The 22,073-nt window shown below is 35.6% G+C and overlaps 1 protein-coding gene across 1 annotated transcript; it reads left to right on the forward strand.

Moving 5' to 3' along the window:
• The first annotated feature begins 318 nt into the window (after positions 1–318).
• LOC109537842 (calcium-activated chloride channel regulator 4) lies at positions 319–22,073 on the forward strand. Its single transcript, XM_019904761.2, has 5 exons — positions 319–954; positions 17,341–17,494; positions 17,857–19,070; positions 19,264–19,909; positions 20,015–22,073. Exons 1-5 carry the CDS (start codon positions 793–795, stop codon positions 21,487–21,489), a joined length of 3,651 nt encoding a protein of 1,216 aa, XP_019760320.1. The 5' UTR covers positions 319–792; the 3' UTR covers positions 21,490–22,073.

Genomic DNA, 22,073 nt, shown 5'->3' on the forward strand with positions numbered 1-22,073 from the left:
ACATTAAGAGTGTGTCCACTTTATTTCACCAACAGGTTGTTTGTGTATTGTTCGTTTTTGTCAATGATTATGGGGTTGTGATCGGAGCTGAGTGAGTCAGTCACTATCTTGGACGCATCTTCCTGAGGCCTTTTATCGTCGCGTCTGACGATTCAGCCGATTATTTCAGTTGAAATTCTTTCGTTAGCACCCGGCGCTTTCACCAAAAGCTCGACATTCATCAGTAACGCTTGAGCGAAGCTACGGCACGGATACATATGCGATCGGAAGAGACGAAACTGGTGGGGAAAAAGCCCTCCAGCAATGCTACCTGACTTTACCTAGTGCTATACCGTCAATCGCATCAATTGCATCCTGCACCAACGAAGTAGTGGGAGTCAATCCGCCTCAACCGCGCTCATCTTCAGCGAAAGCTCCGAAGCGCTTTTCCAAGTTCAGTCCGACAGCGGCACTGTTACCGAAAGCTCTACGGTTTAAAAGTCCCTCTTCGGTCACGCTGATTCTTTACGTAGAATAACTGTTCACTCACCGGAACGTCAGTTGCGATTTGTTGTTATGTAGTTGGGTCGTCGTGGTAACTTGGTTGAATCAATAAACTTTGTTCAGTTGCCGGCTTCATTTGCACTGTGAAACTTTGTGACAACCGAAAACTTTTCAGTGCTCAAATTCGAAAATTTAGTTCGCGCTTTTGAACAATTGTATTGGACATGACCGCCTCCGGTCACACCGTATAGTTTCCGCATAAACAATACCCGCATCATTGAAAGAAGAAGCAACAAAAAAACAACGAAAATGGATTTGTTCAGTTCAGTTTTCCTGCACCTTTTCATATTCGGCCTCCTGAGGGCCACCACCTGCTTGGAGATGCGAAATGGTGCCTACCAGGACTTGGTGATCAAAATTGCTGACAACGTTCCTCAGAACGAGTGCAGGAAATTTTTGGACAATTTAGAGGTAAGTCGAAGTGAAATAAAAACCGATCTTGGCGCCAAAAATTAAATTTACTCACTACTTAAAAAAACGAAAATGACAAAATTTTTATATTTACAACCGCGGAGCTTCGATAGGTCGATTATCAAATTTGCTAAGAGCCAGCCAGCTACAGGAAGAAGCGTCTGGCTAATCAATGTTTTCTTCATTGGAAGTTTAATTTTATTGCAGTTCTGAAATTTATAATTTTGTGTATACAATATTCTAGACGTCTTAAGACGTCTAAACGTTAAAATTGAAACAAAAAAAGGGATACTAAGTTGTGACAGGCATTTTCAGCATTTTCTGCTCATTTTATGAAGAGAATCCAAATCCTCTGCTACTAAAATATTCTAATACCTATAGATATTAAATTTTCTAATCAACTTGGCTTAAAATAACCGCAAAGTTAAATGAACTTAATTAACAACGGATTGTAATTCTCTACCACATTCGGTTTTCGCCTATTAAATTTAACTTCATCTATAATCTGATTAAAATGTGTCGCCTTTTTGCTTAAAAAACCGTTCGCACATAACGTTACATTTATTAAATAGGATTTATGTTTTCCTGGTAACTTTCTAGCATGTTAAATATTGAAATAATGCGAAAATCCTCTAGTTTCTGATATGAGTTTGTGGCCAAACCGCTCGTTGAACTCCGTTATGGGAAGACCGTAATTAAATAATGCGATTTGGGTGTTTTCTGTTACCATCAAACAGATATAGAGAAAAGTCCACATTTGGACTAATAGCACTAATTTATCTGAAAAAAAACACTAAATCAGAGTGAATGAATATCCCCTATAAGGCAATCTGTTTAAAAGCAACTTATTAATTGTATTTCCATAGACGAGTAAGTCTAAAGCGGGTCACAGCCTGGGATAAAGTGTCTCTAATATGTACGTAAGCGTAATATTTATTCAATTTCTAAAGGATGTTGTGATAAACCAACAAAACCGAACGTCCGTATTCAGTACGGTCGATTTAAATGAACTCGGAGATCCAATTAAACCACCGTTTTCTCATAGAATGAATAACTTGATTATGCCAATTAATTAATGGAATAATTACCACTGACTGTTCTTTTTTATTGAACAGTCTCGTCGGTCTATTGTATCTTGGCACAGTCACTCGAAACTACCAGCATAACTCTAAAAATAATCCGAGAGATTTATAGGGCTCTTATGATAATCTTGATAAGTAACACGATATTCGCGTTAGTGCCTATCTGTATTGATCAAACAAATTTTATTGAAATTCTTTACGGCAGGATTGTTGAAAGGAGTGAACGACACTATAAATTAATGCATAATGCTTTCTAAAGAAGCATTTAAAAAGACCTGCAAATTAGAAAGTTGGCCTTCGACTTATTGACAGCAGTGTTACTTGCAGAAATTCTAATAAATTGCAAGGAACCAATGAATAATTTGCTATTTTATTGTAGTTAGTAGAGTTGTTCATTAACATGGTATTGAGAATGATTAAGTTACTTGTTTTAGAATGAGAGCTTTATTTTTTCAACCAACGCCTCTATGATTCACTATAAATAAACTAAATCAATTTCAGCAGCAGTAGTTGAACAGATGGCGAGCTAATTTGGATAAATTTTGCTTCTTGTTTTCATATTTGTTAATTTTCCATCAGCTTTTCTGCTCCAGGAAATATATTGCAGGGGACAAATGTTCGCTTTTGCAAAACGAAAACAGAGCCTGTCAGAAACGTATTCTGTATGAGCATTTTTGTGCTCGTTAATTGTAATTAAACAATGTATATGCCTTTGAAAAAACCACGCATTGTCGCCCAAATTGACATTCCAAACAAAAAACCCAATTGACGTTATCCTTTTATCAAGCCTGAAATATAGTTGATTTGAGTATTGCAAATCCATGTTAATAAACTGCAATATTCTGCTGTCAATATTCGAAAAATGCCCAAACCATCCGAACATAAATTTGACGGCAAAGTTTAAAAAAAATCGGTACATTGTGCACTTGATGGAAAAAATCACGAAGCGTGTCAAACCGTATTATAAAAGTAGAGTTCCCCTTTCCTGCGGAATCTACTTCCGGCGTATACCGGGCGTGTCTAAATCCGGGGCAATCCTTAATTTTTGATAGCCAAACACGGTTAGATAATTTTGTTAGGCGACTATTCTTGTTCGTGTGCTTGGTGCATGACATTCAATTGTTTAATGGTGTTAAACACTTCGAATGAGCTGTTTTCCAATAACGGCTGAAATAGCCAATAATACATTTTGCAATTGTCTCTTTGTATATCTGATTTATGCGATAAAAACATTTCTAAAAAGAAGATATATGCTTAAAAGTGAAGTAAATAATGTAATTACATCCAGTTTATTCAAATTTATTTGAATCTAAAATCGACTAATTAAACGATAAAAATGTAAACCGGTTGCTTGCTTGGTCCCATCCTTGCTTCGAATATACCGCTTAAGAATTAAGTAACTGTAAAATTAACAAATTATCTGTAAAGCAATAAAGAAACGGTTTGGGAACGTTAATAAATGATTCCTAAAAACCTAAGACGACAAAATTTCTTGTTTTGTTAGACCCGCTGACACCTCTGACCTCACAGCATCATTGGACCTGGATCCCAAGAACTAACGGTATACAAGACCATAACACTTTCCACACAGAAATGATGTTCATAAAGCGCGACTCCGGCTTATCTTGATATTTACATCTTCTGTTATTTCATGCCTCGAGACTAGTAGAAATTTACAAAATTTATATAAATTAGCTGTCGGAATCTAAATTTTGTTTTCGTACTAACTTTACAAACGATTAAACTTAAATACACGACATTGACACAAAAAGACATTAGTGCTGATGGATCACAAAATGTAATTCCTTAGACGAGCATTCTGCAATTCAATTCGAAATGCTCTAAGCTTGAGTAATTAAAGCTGTTTCGTAAAAATCAGTAAAGTTTTATTAGCGAAGTTTTGCAAATTTTTTAAAGTTTCAAATTCCATTAAAAACTGCAGCATTTCCAACAACAAAACACTTTCGTATTTTTAAATGTTATTTCGATAATTTTTGAACAAAATATGTTTGTTTTCTTAGAAAGTATTACTCTTTACGATAGTACCGTAAATTATTAATTACTGTATCTCAGCCAAACGAAATAAATTCTTAAATGAATTGCCCTAAGACGGTAATTTGCATTCGCTGAGCTTTTAAACTGTCGCTAAAGCTGATATAAAAACATTACTTCGCACTTCTACGTAAAAGGAAAAACACTAGCAAAAGTATCCAACTTTAATGATGCCCATAAAAACAATTATAACTCGGAGGAAAGTCATAATGCTACCTCGTTCTGAGGCTTAAAATTCTTCTGGCGAAGATAACGTTTGTCACAGAAAATAAAACTTATTTACGAAGAAAAATTATTTGAAAATTTTTTTCTGGGAATGCAAAGGGCTAATCTTAAGCATTTTTCTTTATGGTGTCATTATTGTGTACACTCATTTCTTAGGGATATTTGTTCAGTGAGTCGACGGAAAATGAGCATCGGTACTTGAAGAGAAAATGATGATAATTACTGCTAAACATTTAGCACTTTCGTCAATGATGACTGGCCAATATTGGCGGCTGGGTTTAGGTTGCTTAACCAATGAATGATTAACAGTTGTGTTGGAAATACTTTTGAATGTACAATTGTTTAAAAGGAAGTAAGATTGACTCATACGTAGTTCAGCGAATATCCACCTACGCAAAACCTCAATGGAATACTAATTATATATTATACTTATTCATAGTTAATCATCTCAGCAGCTAAGCAAAGTTTTGGCAGTAGACCTTTCAGAATTACATTGGAAAAAGTAGAGAACTTCCTTAAGCAGTTCTAAATACTCGATTTGTATTAACGTTTTTCACTTTTTCTTGCATCTATGCAAATATCTTAATAATAGAGGTTTTCCTTTTTATTTAAAATAGGTAATTGTGTAAGAACAATTTTTCATATGATTACCATAATTGCCCGCAAATAATTATTGCAAATATTGTTATTTCCTGAAAGCCACAGAAATATTTCACTCCTAAGTAACCGGAACTGGATTTTAAGTAAGTGGAAGCTAATCGAATTATCTCGTGTTTAACGTAGATTGACATGGAAATGATAAATTTCTATTACGATAATGGCCCTGTTTTTAATTAAAGAAATGTTGGCAAATAATTTCGAGAGCGTCAATATTATTTTATGTTGCAAAAACTGCATTTTATTCAGGTTTAGCAAATGGTAGCAGGATACATTAGACCATTTATTATTTTCACATTATTTATATTCACAGTATTCATTGTTAATCACAAAGACTACGAAAAACCCATTAAGAACGCGTTCTTCCGTTACTTTCATAATAATTTTATAGTTTTTATATGTATTATTCTCATTATTCAAATGCCAAACGGAGATACTAGCCATAATTTTAGTACTTTCGCAAGCATGTAAAATCAAAGGTAAAATATTACTTCAAAGCTTATTGCTTCAAAGCATTAAAATGCGACAACATTTTTAAACGTTTCTGACCCATTACAGGATCTTAAATCCGATGCTGACCTTACGTGCTTAATACCGAAAAGTATATATTGAATTGTGAATTCAAAAATAATGGCTACCGGTTTTCAGTTGACCAGAACCGTTATTAACTCGAAGCTAATTCCAATCGCGTGCTCGACAGGAAAAAAGTAAATTTGTGACACCGAGTTTTTATTAATTAAATATGAACTTCGACTGACGTAAGCCGACATGAAATAACAGGGATTTTGTTTCGCTTTTTCGCCTTTTAATTGTTTATTAATTGACTTTAAATTAAATCAGCTACAGCATATACTTTCGTATTGTGAAATAATTCATATGTATTCTGTTGATTTTTGCCTAGAGATGAATAAATATAATCAAAATTATTGGTTTCAGGTTCAAAAAACTTTACAAAAATGCATAGTCTTGAATATTGGGCGAGTAATAAAGGAACAAAATAGTAAATGGGCACTTATTTAATATACCGTAGAAATTTACAAAATGTTCTGTTACAACTCATGCATTTGGTAGTTAGCGGAATCAATTAAGCGTTAAAGACCAATGCTAATTAATTATTTACACTGGATTTTAAACGTCCTAATGTGGTCGGGAAATTACTAGATTTCCAACCTGAAAACGACCTAGAATTGAATAAAACACCATTGTGTGTCAACATAGATTGTTTGGTGCAAATTCCCAATGAAACTACATTCCTGGTCTAAATATTAACATAAACATGAAGTGGAATTGATATTACCGCAAGTGGAGCTACAAAAGTGTTCATTAACATTTCGCATTAATTGTTTGGCTAGAAAATATATACCTGTTGTCACTGAAAATCTAGTATTTCTTTAACAACCTGAAAGACCTCTCGGGTCACTGAGATGACATACACATTTTTAAGTGAATTATTACTGGCAATTTGCACATTTTGTACATAAACAAGAAGCTCGTAAACACGAAAAACCCGACTTACGAAATTAAAATTCACGGAAAACACAATATTCATAACTTAAACGTTATTATCTGATATTAAAGAGCCCACACGTTGCAGCTTCATATATAAAACTAAAGAGTTAATATTTTATCAGTTTTTGTTTGTTTTCCATAATTACCCGTCAGTTTATTCTGGTTAAAACGAGTTTTTGGGAAAATGTTACCGGGAAACTTCAGAACCAGGTCCAGATTTGCTCTAGTTTAATGCATTTATACAACAGCGTATGACCTTATGAATATTAATCTTTTCGAGAGAATATTTTTGTGTAAATTTTCGTGTTGAAATGAAAATTAAAAAGACACGCTTACCTGTTTTTTAAATTTTTAATTAATATTTATATATTATAATCCAGCTCATAGCGATATTTCACACTTTGTAATTTCCAGGTGATATTTAATTTGCGTGATGAATAATAAAGTAATCCGCATGATTTAATAATAAATATACGTTCCTGATTTCAATACCCTTTATCGTGGGAACTTTTTCAAAGGGACAAAAAGTGTAGACCAGAAAGGACCCGTTTCAGTGGCACCAACCTGTGTGAAAAATAATTCAAGAAAAGGGATATTTGAGCTCGACCATATGTAAACCCATTTTATTTGTGTTGATGCACCTGATTTTTTTGGGTCTCGACAGGCTGTTTTGTTATCGAGTTTTTCTCCCACGATTTTGATAGATAATAGTCGGTTAGGAATAGGAAATATCATGCCATTTATATTTACACATCTATGTAATTTATTCATTCAATATTTTATATGGTGCTTAATCCAATTGCACTTATATCCACCAATAAAAATGCAGGTTTAAATGTGGAAAATGTGACCTAGTAAAGCCCAAAATGCGAGTTTTAATTTATAGCTGATGTGCCTGTAACGCAATTTAAATTCATGAAAAATCAGAGACTGAATATTGTTTGTATAGTACCGACTAGGTATAGTAAAGAGCACATAGATAACCACCCAGTTAAACATGCTTAATGATAACGATGTGCCATTGAACCTTTGGGTCGTTAATTAGTTTGAAATTATGACGGTTTACCAGGAAATGTGGCAATGTAATCACTATAATTAAGTTTTGATATAGTTCGGCTTCGGGGGGATTTTGTAAATATTTCACGGAGTTTCGTAAATCTGGATATTTCAGATCTATCTTAACAATCATGGCCAATGCAGGAGTCGTTATTAGTCTCAATTAACCATAAATGACATGTTAAGTACAACTCCTTAATTATTAAGTTGAGTACCTAAGTAACTATTTTTTGAAACCAAGTAGCAGGTTTACGTATAATAACATGTTCAAAGAAATGAACTTCTGGGTATTTCCCACGATTGGCTATACTTCTAAAATGTTGGCAAATTATAAAGAAATTTGATAAATTACTTTTTATCGGGTCATGCGTATTGTTACTCTAACGGATTTCCAATAGTTTATGTATTATTCTATTGATAGACAACAAATGGCCATCAAACCGTTTTGTTAGTTCTGGTTAACCTATTAAATACCACCAAGGGCATCGTTTAATATTTTCTGTTGAACTTTCTATACATTTCAAACAAACATTTTGTATGTATCGAACCCATCACCACAATGTAGCCCAAATAATTCCACTAGTTTTTGTTGAATGATAACCGCGATCCAACCGTGAAAACAACACGTCGCGCCTGAAGTCTTCTCAAAAACGAAAAAAAATATTTAATTAAGTTCCGCAGAAGAAAAAACTGGCGCAAGACGTATTTTAAGAAATCACTTCTTTCGGCCGTTTTATAATTACGAAACCTACGTACCATTATGTCGATGCTTCAATAAAAACCATTGTTCCACCGCAGGAGGATTTTAATGTTAATTCAATTTGGGTTTTTAGTTTTCGCCTTCGGTTAACTTTACCTTTTTTTATTGAATTTTATTAATGTATTCTCAGTGAATGGCTTTACATCGACTTTTGTTATTTCTTATGTGGAAACAGATGGGCAAAACTACGTGAGTTTTGTATAGTTTGAATTATCCACATCTACCAAAATATGAAGACCATGCACTTGCTCTTCTGAAAAATTTCGACTTACTTAGCATCTGTCTGCTAAAGTAACTGATGGTGAGGTTGTTACAGCAGCAAAATCGTGACGATTGATCCTTGAAGAGACCAAAATGGTGGTTCGTCTCGGTATAATAGAATTTAACCCACAGGGAGAGCATATTTTATCGTACTTTAAAAATATTTGCCAAACCCTTATTCTCAAATACTTCTTTTAGAAATTTCCCAGCAATGTCTGTCTTTAAAAAAATATTTTATTGCCCTGGAAGTACCATTGTCAGGAATGTAAATTTCCATACGAAAATAAAGTTTCTTATATTGCGGATACCATGCATATTGCTTGAAACCGGAATGCGAATGCTACTGCAGATAAATCAATTCAATAATTTACAGCCTGTGGTAGTTCCTATCAAAAAGTTAATTTACGTTGCCTTTCGGACGGTAGCCAGAAGAATTTATTCTTCGTAGCACAATCGGGTACCCATAAATTATAACGCGATACCGACTCGGTTCTCATTTTCAAGGGTTATTCTTATATTAGTGCCCCTTTTTTATTTATTAACGATAAGTGATCATCTTTTCTTTTGAACGCAATGTAAGTTTTGCTAGTGCTTCTAAAATACTAAAATGCCTTCATTACATATACATTCGTATTTACTAAAATTTAATTTTCCTCTAGTCGTCTTTTAGTAAATAATATATGTTAAAAATTCATTACCTTATTGAAGTTTACTAGACGCAATTATTGATCTTGTTATTTTCGAAAAGGTTATTAAACCACGTAACTAGGAACTGTTACTGGGAGTGTGCAATTTTCTTAGTAGTATTTTAATCTGCCTACGGAATGCCGAACCTTTTTAATGAATCCATTGTTTACACAGTCTCAGTGTCTTATTAAAATAATAAAAAAATGATATGGGCTCAGCCATGCTTGTAGCCGAATTGTTTTGACATCAATTAAACAATCTAATGGTGATGGACAGTTACAGCTATAAAACAGCGAAAAATTGGAGGGTCTGAAACATTTTTTAAATATTCGGGTTGTTTTTTAAACTTTAATGTTTTTTAACTCAACAATCCATCATGATCAATTATGAAGAAAGAACGAAGTAGTCCGATGATATACAAGCGATGCAAAAAAAATTGGTTTTATGTTTTTGCTTTCACCGCACAGAACAAATTGACTTTGTCTTAAACCAAACAGCCAAGCAAAATAATTTCCTTTTTTTATTCTTGCGTGGAACATGTAGATAGCAGATATATTTTAAACTTCATATTGTGTAATATTGGCCCTTTTCCTCGAACAGATACCGTATTTCGTATGCGTTCAAGATGTGGAACTAAAATAAAGTGCTCTATCACAATAGAGAAGATAAACAGGCAAACCATTTATAACAAAGTTAAGAAATAGCTAGTTTTCAGCACGCCAAGATATGAAATGCACATTTATAGTAACGAAGTAAATTCAAAGTAGGTTAAGAATACTGCTAAAGGTCTTGGTGTTGCGCCTTCAAAGTCTGTTATTTGCTCGCTCAGAATAGATGAGCCGGTTTAGCGAAAATTCTACAATACAAAATTGCTGTTGCCTGAGCTGCCACAAAAGCGATAATAGCCATAAGCTCTAACAATTAAATAAATAGTTCCAGTTGAGATAATATCCCGCTTTAGTGGCTATCCATTGCAAGTGGTTAAATACCAATTCCCACTTCCGAATGCAGACAATCAAAGCTTGCTCGTCGCCCACCCCCTTAATTAAAACTTAAAATGAGGACCGTTTATGCACCCTATCTGGATTTGAACAGGTCCTCGATATAATTAAATTTTAGCAGAGAGTGCAAATGTCATTTAAGCATATCTGCATACTTTCTGCAATTTAGAAAGGCCTCTGCGTATTTGCATTTCAAAAGGGCGATGCTTAATACCGCCATCTGAGACAAAGAAAACTATTTAAGAGCGAAATTATATCCTGTTGGTAAATATGCCTTTGATGTTGGGGAGATATGAGGAACAGTGTCTGCACTTTAGGGGGCATTTTAGAATCTTCCAAGGAATGTATCTTGGAATATTTTTACGAAGAGGGAGAATTCTCGCCTTGGAATAATCGACAGTACTTTCAGGGCATACTTTGTCTCTTTGATACCAAATATTATTTATATTGGGCTTGAATGATGATGTTTTCAACCACGTAACTGTTAACTATCACCCATCATAGCTTCCAGTCAATCAAATCCCGTCCGAAAAATTAACAAATTAAAAACCTGTCACATAAACCTAGAGCCTTTGATATTAAAAAATTCATGAAATAATTTTTGCAATTCCAGAATATAAAAGCTGGACCCTTTTCAAAACAATAAGTTTTCGGTGTGCTTCAAATGTGCGACATAACGATCTGTTTTTCGAGTTCTAATACCCTTCAACCGACAAATTTCTGTCCGGTTCTTAATATTTCTTAACCAAATAATGGTTCTCCAAACGATATACATTCGTCAGTTAAACTAGTCGCCACATTGGGTTTTCACATCGATTATTTCAAATTTTAGGGCATCCTTAAGAGGTAGAGTTTTTTATGCCAACATATAATTCTCGGCACGCTCTATAAAAATGGCCCTGAGGATTAGTCAGCTATTTTCAGACGTTTCTGAGGTATGAGTTATAAATATTTTACGAGCATTTTGAAGACGAAGCGCAACCCTATTTGTTAACCTTTTTTGCCAATAGAAAGTACGTAAAATTTCCACTTATGTCGGTTTGCGATGTAGAGGTAGTATTCATTCAGATTTTTGGAATCTCATTAAGGGGCAAAACCCTGTATTTTTTTACTATCAAGCGCAAATGATCCACCCCTTTTTCTTATCAAAAGAGGCAAATCCCGGTTCTGCTGTTAATTAACCCTATTCCATTTTCAATTTCAATTTATTTAACCAGAATTTATGCCAAATGTTTCGAAACAGTCTCCTTTTTTATCTTAAAATATAATATTTATTAAGGAATCATATCCCTCGATTGTCAATGAAATTTTAGGAATTAAAATCGACCTTTGAACCAACTAAATCCATTATGAACACACCTATGTATTGTAAGCTGAAAATTTCCTGCTAAAACCTTTGGAGACTCGGCTTTCTATTATTAACAATATTCAAATTCATATTCATAACGAAAGCACAATGCGATATTGTTCTTGAGACATTGAAGGATAACCAGAAGTTGGTAATGATTGTAAAGAATTCTCATTGCTCAACGATAACATCAGTACGGACTTTTGGCACACTTTTTTCGTTGGTTTAGCAAGTTGAACTTGACGCTTTTTTGGTTGTTTGACGAGTTTAGGCATGAAATTGATGGGCAATTTGGGTGGTACATGAGTTGTCCTATAACGCCTTTAAAAGTCCATTGGCTTTTCATATTACAAAAGTTTTTTAAATTTCCACACTTTAATATGTTCGTAAAAACTGAGGTTTACGCATTTTTCGGCAAAGAGACCGTCAAAAGACGTTCCTTGATCTTATGTGTGAAAAATTGAATAACTTTTTGTCGCCCTAAAATTGAATACTTTAATTCACTGTGAAATAAAATGACTCGATCACAGGCAAAAAAACCAGCTAATGATGCTCTGCACGAATAGATTTTCAGACTAAAATGAAAATATTCTTTCATAGTCGGTTGTTGTGGCTAAGCCGTTAAATTACTCTCTGCTACTTTTGATATTTGCATTATTCCCTCTCTTAGTTCAAACTTAAATAAGCAGTGGAATTAATACGTTCTTTGATCAGGGTATTAATTCCGGCATGTGCCAAATGGGTCATATTTGTAGCTAACCATATGTTTAACATTCGGTTTACCAAAACGCTGCCATAAGTCAGATTTCGTCAGTTGATATCCTTTTACACTGGCACGAAAAAAGATACATGAACAACAGGCAAAAAATATCTTCGACAGCATACGGCTTTGTTAGGAAGTTAATGAAGTAGCAAAAGTGCTAAAACTGATGAAAACAAAAACCGTTTAGGAGATAGTTCGGTATGGTGTCGGCTTTCAATTAGCTCTTAACGTTTTTCTAAGGGTTCACCGTTTAAGAAATTAAAAACCTGTCAACAATTTGATGTAGCATTAAACTGATGGTTCCGTATGTGGGGCCCAAATCGAATTACGCCGCATGTTTTTCAATTACGAAAATGAAGAGCGTATATTAATAAGAAATTACCTTCGATAAATTGAATTATGGGTTTTGATGAAGACACGTCATGATGAATATGTAATATGGTAAATTGAAATTATTTGATGAATTGGTAATATTTTGTTACACATGTGAGTCACCGGTGTTTTCTCTTAGGACTTTTTGCCTTGATCATCCTTATATTCGATATTTTAGATATTTGCCGCTAATTACTGTTTTTATGTGTGTGGCTAATCTCGCAATCAACGAAAGCTCGCCCCACAGTTCCCTGACCGTCAATTTCACCTTAAATTCGGTAATTGCCGCTATTAACACCCAAAAAACTTCTAGCTAAATTGCTAGTTTCGAGACTATTTTCAGTGAGAACGCAATGGTAATTATGGGCGAGCAGAAAATGGATAATAACTCTATATTAATCATGTGAGGCATTATGTAACTTAAGGTGGCACGATATTACGGAGGTTTTATCTGCAGCTCTTATTGTACTCTTTGTATGTACTTAAGATAATGCACGAATAGTATCTACCTAATTAATCAAATATTTTTCAAGCAAAAAGTTCTCTGTAACACTTTTATTTTAATGAATTTTCATGTTGCAGTCGTCTGCAGCTAATGCATTTATTTAAAGAACTCTACGTGACAGATAAAAATTCGAATGGAAAAACTCGTTTACATCCAGGAAATTAAATATCTTGCAGACTGAAACCTTCAAATTATCTATCGGTATATCGTTATTCAATTACAAATAAATGCGCACTCTATTTGAAAATTCTAGCAAAGGTAACAGGTCCTTAAGAATAAATCATTGTTTTTACTTATAATACATATGCTTTAAAAAGATTAACAAAAAAGGTTCAATAGCACAGGCCTTTGCTTTCTGGAATAATTCAATTGTGTTGTTAAATATAATAAAAAGTAAAATATTTATGGCGACAGCATATTGCTCAATAAATACTTTTTTGAAGAACAATTATAAAAAAAGTCTTAAGTTTTAGTCTTTTTTATTCAAATATTTATCGCAAAATCTACTGGGAAGTCAGAAGATTTTTTTCTCTCAGATACAGTCCTGTTCTTAGAGAAGTGGTAATTGACCAGAAGGTAAAAAATCTTCAAGAGTGTATTTATATTTACATTACTTTACGTTGACTCCGTACGAGCATTCTTACAATCACGAGATGCGCTTTACGGTTTTCTCACGGGTTCTCTAAATGGTTTTGCTTACCTAACAGTTAATTTCAAATTAGGCACTGCCTTTTAACTGTCGACCAGGGACAAATGAAATTTTATATTTTTCGGATTCTGGATTGGAGATAAAGGAGTCGCACAATCCGAATCCGAAGTTACGGCAATTATGCTCTCTTTGCACTAACTGAAACAAAATTGGGAAAAGGAAACTTCAGCAAGAGAACTTTTTTTTTCTTAAATTTTGCTTGAAAGGAAATTTTATCAACCGTCTTTAAGTAATCTTGGATTTTTATTCATCTATTAAAAAAGCACACTTAAAACAACTCTTTAATCTTGAAAAGTTTTTTGTTGCTTGTATTGCTCATGCATTTATTGCTGGCTAATTGGATAGTTTTGTTTAAATAAATACAATACGGAAAACACGAAGGCAGCATGAATGTTTAATAAAGATGCACTGTAGGCAAGGTACCTTCGATGATCATTACTTTCAAGGTTTCTTCCACCATGGCAGCATAAAAATAACTTATAATGAATTTTGCAATATGGCTATGTAATTATTTCTGCTAGGCTTACCATGCTTATGATATGATGGTATTTTATGGTAATCACATTAATTAAAAGCATTGGTCGGTACAATATCTGAAACATTAAGTTGAAGGAGAAAACTTCGACAACGTTTATATCAACGACAAAGATAGGGGATGTTTCTGTTCAAACTGTAGATAATTAAGTAATTGGTTAGAGCTCTGAGTTCAGTGAATACAACTGATCATTCATACAAATTTGCGGTCAGTCTACTCATGAGCTGTTTGCAAGTATTATACATTTTAAGTTGAATTTAAATATGTAATAAAAACTCTCCTGAACTTTGAATCTTTAGTCCAGAAACATGTTGTCAATATTGAACAAAACTGTTTGTATATAAAGGTTTAACATCTTATATCAAATTTCTTACCAAACTTGACTGGGAAAACTGGCTTTTGCCCCGATAATAAACATTACACGAGTTTAATTTTCCAAGAATTAATAGATTCGTTCAGTTCAGCTTGTTCCGTTTTTTGACAACCAATATACATCAACGCCTACAGAAGTTGTAACAATGCCATAACAAGAAAGAAGAAACCGATAGGATCACTGATTTGCTAAAAAGAGACAAGCCTACAAGCGATCGTGGGATTCAAAAATATTTAAACTCAACCCATCCCACTGGCATTCAGGTGTTAACTTCTCGTCAAACAACTAAGGTTTGGTTTGGCTGAGTTATTGTTCTGTGATTTTGAATTTTTCATCATTACTTTAAACATTCTTTGAGATCAAAAAGGAAGCTGAAGGTAACTCAGTTGATCCATTTAATGTTTCCCAAAATTGATTACTCTAAAAGGAAATCTTCGGAACACTGATCATCCGTGCGATGTGCCAAGTTTATGGGTCATGATACTCTTAAACCGAAATTATTATCAACTTTGACGCAAGATTCGCTTGAAACTTTTTCAAATATCGTGAATCATTCACTGTAAATGGCATCGCCGCATTACCTATTGTTCAATCGATCAATTGTTATTTTATTGCCTTGAATTATGCAAGGTAATTTTTTGATGAACGCATAAAGTAATTTTTCCGTCAAAGCGTTTTTCCATGCATGCTGGAAACGTCGACTTTTAACATTTTAACAATGCCTGAAGTGTTAGTATTTTCAGGTTTACTTTTCAAATGAAATCCTCCATTCGGTTTCGTTTTAGTCAGTTAAATGTTCTCTAAAATAAACTAAAAGAACATGACAATGGTGCATATTATTTGAATTTAAAGCTTTCTCTCGAAAAGCGTCAGAGCTTATTGTTCTATATCGAACAAAAGAGATTTTCAATCAGCGCGATTCCAGGTAATTTAAAAGGTGCGAGGTGGAAAATGTTTTAAATCAGACCATCGTATTGCATGCATTTTTTAAGGCTCCTTTAAGAAGTAATTTCATGGTCTATCACGAGACGTTAACGAGAGTTTAAACCATTGTATTGCACATAAAAGCAAAACACAGGAAGTTTTGCAGGCTTGAAGAAATAGAGCTCAAGAAGACTATCGATTTATCTGAATTGCCTCCAACAAATTTAAACATTTATGGTGTCGAAATAAGTTCAAATTTTCGTCATCAAAAAGAAATTGCCAAACTAGTTTTAAAGGCCATGCATAATCCGTCCATTACTGGAAACAATCGTAATTACATGTCCGTTAAAATTCTGACACACTTCCTAAACAAGTTTCAGTTTGAAGAAAGTGTAAAATCGTTTTGTTTAACTACCGTCAATTTCGCGGCCAGCCCGTCAATATAAACAAACAGTGAAAATACGCCACTTACATAAAACAAGCAAAGAAATCTAAAGTCTAATTAGGAAGGCTTTCTTTTTTATGTAAAGAGTTAACTTTATTGCCTGCTACGACTAGACACTTCCAAAGACAAAGTTGTACAGTAGCGCCTTGACGAAACCAACTACATATTGTATGTGATGTTTTAGTGTCTCAGTGGTTGTAAGCACTTTCAGTTTTGATAATGAGGTTTATGTACTTGTATGAAATGGCAATTTTATTGCAATTAAAACTTTGGGGAAAGAACTCGTTGCAATTCAGCATAGGTTTTTAGTTCCAAGTAGAATTTGCTATCACGACAGGAAACTGTTTCATAGAAGAATATGCCGAAGACACAGGAACCATCTTCACATAGGAGATTTTAAGAGATGGTACAATTAAGGCATATGATTACGTTAAGTTACAAATTTTGATACCAATCCACGATGCTGCGAGTCATGCAGGAAAACCGTAACGACTAATTGTTTCATTTATTTTAAATTGCGTCTACTCATCATCGTGGGCTGTTACACTACGGTAACAAAATGCCAAATCGATAGAAAACCACAGAGAACCTAAATTCAACTTCGAAGTAATCTGAAGATCGAGAGCAACATTTCGTAGGATGAAGATGCTCGAGTCGTGACCTAAGATCACGATTGCAGTCGAAGTAAATGGCAAAAGACGTTCACTCGTTGCTAATGTTACTTTACCTCCATCGACGTTGTGAGAATGGTATTCATCGAATTGTTATTTAATTTTCCCGCTGCCGGTAAAAACGACTAATAAATTGAAACTTGTCTTCGCTTCTACCACATATTTACATATGTGTGTCTTTAACTCCCACGTAATCCGTAAACTTATAGAACCTCTTAGGAATAAACAATGTTACAATTCGTATTAGCATCAGCGCTTTAAATGTATAATTAATATTCCATCATTAGACCTTGACGTCAATTCTAATTCACCTTCACAGTGTTGAATGTAACTGATGACTTTTTTCCGTTTTCCGAATGCAAAAGGTTTTAACTCATCGTCACAGGTGCAAACTGTTAACTCTAAAAGATCACGTGGCATCGTTTACTCATCTGTTCGTATTTTGTTTCAGGGAACGCTGACAAGTGCATCAGCATACCTGTTTTCCGCCCTAGACAGTAGGGCCTACTTTCGATCAGCAACTGTTTTACTTCCTTCGTCATGGCCGGACTCCTGTGCGTCTACAGAGGTTTTAGGCGCTTCCGGAGAAGTTTCAGATATAACGGGTAAATTGATTTATCTCATTCAAGATAATAGTTACGCTAAAGTTGCAACTGCTGCTCTCAAGCTAACGGGATGTTATAGAGCGTCAGCCAGGGTGGGTCATTTAGTTAACAAACTTGATTTCGTAAAGTTCATGTATGCAACAATTTATGGGGGCTCACAAGTAAAAATAGGCAACTGAATCTAATAAAAAGAGTGAGAACACACAGGGTATCGCTAGTTTCCCCTTCTAATAGCTCCCGTGGTATTTCACTCATATTTCAAAAATCTCAATGAGAATCATCCCACATGAACCTTCAAAACTGTTACTGGCTCTTCTACTGACGCATCAAAAAGTTTATTAAAACATTGTATTTGTTTCCAGTTCTACCATCGGATCCAATCAGAGGAAACCTCTACACCCAACAAACGCTTGGCTGTGGAAGACCCGGAGACCAAATTTTTCTGAGCTTCGAGAGCCTACAACATCGAAATCCCGCTCTACCTCGAGCTTTGATCAAAGAATTCGCCATGTACCGTTATGGAGTATTTGAAGAGCAGGGCTACTTCAATGATCCCGTATACCCGATGTGTTTTATCGACGATCTGAAGAAGAAAGTTAAAGTTACTGGATGCTCAGATTTGCCAATCAACGATAACGGAGCTTGCTCTTCAGATGACTCCACGCCTTATAACGTTACTGAGATGGTCGATCCAGACGCGAGATCGTCAATTATGTTTACTGCTGAAGCTCCTTGGGTCTCAATGTTCTGTGATGACGGAAACCATGATCGGTATGCACCGACTAAACACAATCTGATTTGCCAGAGAAGAAGCGTGTTGGACGTGATTTTAAAACATCCCGACTTCACTGAGGGTGGTGATCAGCACAGTTTCAGTAGCAATCAAATCGCTGATACTGCTCCTCTGATTGTTTTTAAGAAGCAAAACTTGACTCGTTATGTCTTTGTGGTCGAGAGTAATAAAGATATGCTGCAGAGAGAGTCTTGGACCTACTTGCGCTTGGCTATTCGATTTTGGGCAAAGCACATTGTTCCCGATAACACCGAACTGGGCCTGGTACTTGCCACCGCAACCCCGAACAAGTCCTTCAAAATTATGAGCATGAAAAGCAGCATTAACAAGTTTGGGTCTTTTATAACTAACAACCCGAACCGAGATAATTTCTACTCAGCTCTTCCCTACACACCAAGCGAATCTTCTCAGCCTGGCTGTCTACATTGCGCTTTAAAAATCGCCATGGACATGCTGAATGAGCGAACAGTTTCGAATGGCCCTGCAAGCAACGTTATTATCGTTATAGCTCCCGGTATGATGCTTACTGATCAAATCAGGAATACTGTTGACGACTTGAAGCGAAATAAAATTCGAGTGGCCACGATTAACTATCCAGACATTGTAAGACCAAATACTTTGAGATATCTTGCTGAAGAGACCAACGGATATGATTATACCATTTTCGAGAAAAAGTTGAACGTGGCTACGACGATGCTGACCACTTATTTTGACCTCTACAATGTCCTAAATGATATTGTGCAGAAATTTTACTCAGGAAGTCAAGCTGATCTTCTAGTTGAGGTAAGTTCATAGACCGTTTTATCATTTCCTCGAAGAAATAAATTAAGGGTAGTTAAGGTGTTTTTGCCATAAATAGTACTAGAGCAACCAAGCTTTTCGTGTTTTCTGGAAGTTAGTATCCGTCTAGTTGCAGCTTACAATTTATCAAGATAGTCTTACTCGAAAATTAAAGTTAACAATTATTTTGTTGCAGATTCATCGTAAAGAAATAACTGATAAAACTGGCAGACCGCTGGTGAGTGGAACTTTCATCCTGGACCCGAGCATGACTGAACAAGTGAAGTTTACCTTCTTCACCTACAACAACTACGCCCCCTTGTTCAAAGGGTTGAAACTCACCAGCCCAAGCAACCACATCTACGATACTAGAAACGACTTATACATCGACTTCAAGATGATCACTTTGAATGCCAACTTCTCTGAGAGTGGAACATGGACTTACAACGTGGAACCTTACGCTGGAAACCCTCAGCCTCACTATTTGCAAGTTTTGGCCACCCCCAATTCCGCTTACGTTCCAGTCGTGAAAGCGTCATTTAGAATCCAGAAACTCAACGCCGGATTGTTAGTTCTTGTGGCCGAAGCCAAGTATGGCGATTTGCCAATCCTTGGAGCCAAAGTTGAGGTGACAGTGACCAAGCAAGGAGTGAATGATACAACCCCGCAAACTTCAATCATCTACTTGTTGGATTCTGGGTCTGGAGACCCCGATATCACTAAAGGGGATGGAGTTTATACGAGATATTTCAGCCCTGAGGATGCGGGCCTACACACTTTTGAAGCAGTTGTTAGCAACAATGATAACACGGCTTATACATGGAGTGCTTCGAAAAATGAAGGTAAGACCCAATCAGTCACACTTAAAAAACGAAGCTTAACTTGTCAGCAATGCACGTAAAAGATGAGAATCTATGCAAAAAATACTAAGATTTTTTTCCTTTCAGAACACAGGCCTTGTTGTGGCAGCTCGATTAAAAGCAACGGCGCCCAACAGATTGCCCCATTCCAACGATTCCTGACCAAGCAAGCTCTGATCATCACAATGGACGATATCAAAGAGCAGTTGGAAAATCCCATTCCAGTTGGCAGAATCGGAGACTTGCGAGTAGAAATATATGCTGAAGACATGAAAGCCAAACTCACCTGGGCAGCACCTGACATGGGAGGAAACCGCGTGTCCCGATACGAAATTAAGTATGCATATAACGTTTTGGACATACTGGACAAATTCGAAACTGCCGCTAGTATTTGGGATACTGGAAATAACGGCCCTTATCCCATGGACGCTGGTTCCGAAACAACTTATATTATTGATATGTCTCAGAACAAGGAACTGCTGGATAAGCCACTCTATTTTGCTGTGAAATCGTACGGCACAGTGGGAGCAGACTTATCTGGACCTGTTTCTAACTTTGTTAGAGTTCTGGTTCCATCTCCACCTCCTCCACCGACGATCGCTCCAACAAGCTCACCAAATGAACAGTCCAAATGGCCAAATCACGTACATCCGATTGGAGGAGATCCCGTTGGTCCAAGGATTGCAAAGAGTATGTCGGTGGGGTTGGAACTAATCTTACCAGTTGCAATTGGAATCATTCTTTTGGTAGTACTGCTAATAGTCTATTGCTACTTCTGCGTGGTCCGAAAGAAGGCTAGCAACAACCACAAGTCAGCGAAAGCAAATGCAATTAAAAAAGATAACTTGAATTCAACTATTACTATCGTCCCGAGCAGCCCTCAACATAATAACTCTTCTCCGCAACATAATACTTATCAAAGCACTGAAGCTCCCGATCCACACCAGGTAGGCGTGCCTGTGAACAACTATGCATATGAAGATGAAACGAAGAAGCGATATTCTTTGGTCAACCAACAGGAACAACAACTTATCGAAGAATTGAAGCAACAGCAACAGCATCAGATGCAGCAACAAAGGGATAACTTGCCACCTGCGTATTCAGGACTGAGCGTTATTTCCAACAACACCATAAACCGAAATGGACAGCCGTTGAGTCCATACAACTCTTGGAGCGCGTCGCAACTGCTCCATGAGCACGAAAGACGATACAGTCCAATGGAAAATATGATGAATGAGGAGCCTTTGATGACCCATCAAGAAGTGCTAGCCCAGATGGATCACATGTCAATTAATGGTCAAAGCATGGATCATATGAACGTCAATGGACATCAGATTGTTGAACAATACCCACCTCCAGTTCCACCTCTGCCAGCTTTTAATAACGGGGGGTATCCAGTGAATTACAGCATTTATGGTGTTCATCAAGGCCCCCCTCCACAGAACCAGATCTACCAAAGCATGCCCAGAGATCAAAGCGTTCAATTTAACCAAAGCCTTCAAGGATCCATGACCTCAGTAAATAGCGGAGAGAAAAAACGTAGAAATGTGACAATGGTATAACAATACGTTGTATATAAAAGTGTGAGTGTAAAAGAGAGTGAAAGTTGTACAAGTTTCTTGTGAATGCCTGTCTTTGTATATTATGTATAATTTTTGTTGGATCTGTATATATAATTTTGACTAGTCAAAACACGCTGTATAATAATGAACTTGTTGTCTTGTGAACTTAATGTGAAAAGTAGGCTTAAAGGTTGCCGTCTGGCAATTTATATTATCTTCATGCTACTTAATAATAAGATGCCATTATTAAACATGGCGTTATCTACTTGACTTTATAAAGCACAAACTCTCGATTCACGTAACTTTATACATTGTAGTTAAGTAATGTGTTTGTATATATCTTACCCTTGAAGCCAGTACTTATAGTATTATACATTATAAGGAATATCCAAAAAAAGAAACGTTTTCGTTTTAGAAATGCATTGTTAAAAAGACTGATCTCACTTTTAATTTTGTTTTTATTTTGTTTAGTGGGGTTTGATTTTCATATTTTATTGTACATAGTTTTCTTAGATATAAGCCACCATGTACAAAATATTTTGTAGGATGAAACTTTGATGCCAGTAAATATTTGTCGTAATTGA

Source organism: Dendroctonus ponderosae, unplaced genomic scaffold, assembly GCF_020466585.1.
Source record: "Dendroctonus ponderosae isolate FM_Combo_2020 unplaced genomic scaffold, Dpon_F_20191213v2 Dpon_F_20191213_2, whole genome shotgun sequence".
NCBI lineage: Eukaryota > Metazoa > Arthropoda > Insecta > Coleoptera > Curculionidae > Dendroctonus > Dendroctonus ponderosae.

Coding starts and splice junctions, on each gene's coding strand:
- LOC109537842 (XM_019904761.2), top strand. CDS start 793: ATGGATTTGTTCAGTTCAGTTTTCCTGCACCTTTTCATATTCGGCCTC. Junction 17,495..17,856: donor AGAAGTTTCAGATATAACGG/GTAAATTGATTT, acceptor ATTTGTTTCCAG/TTCTACCATCGGATCCAATC. Junction 19,910..20,014: donor GAGTGCTTCGAAAAATGAAG/GTAAGACCCAAT, acceptor TTTTCCTTTCAG/AACACAGGCCTTGTTGTGGC.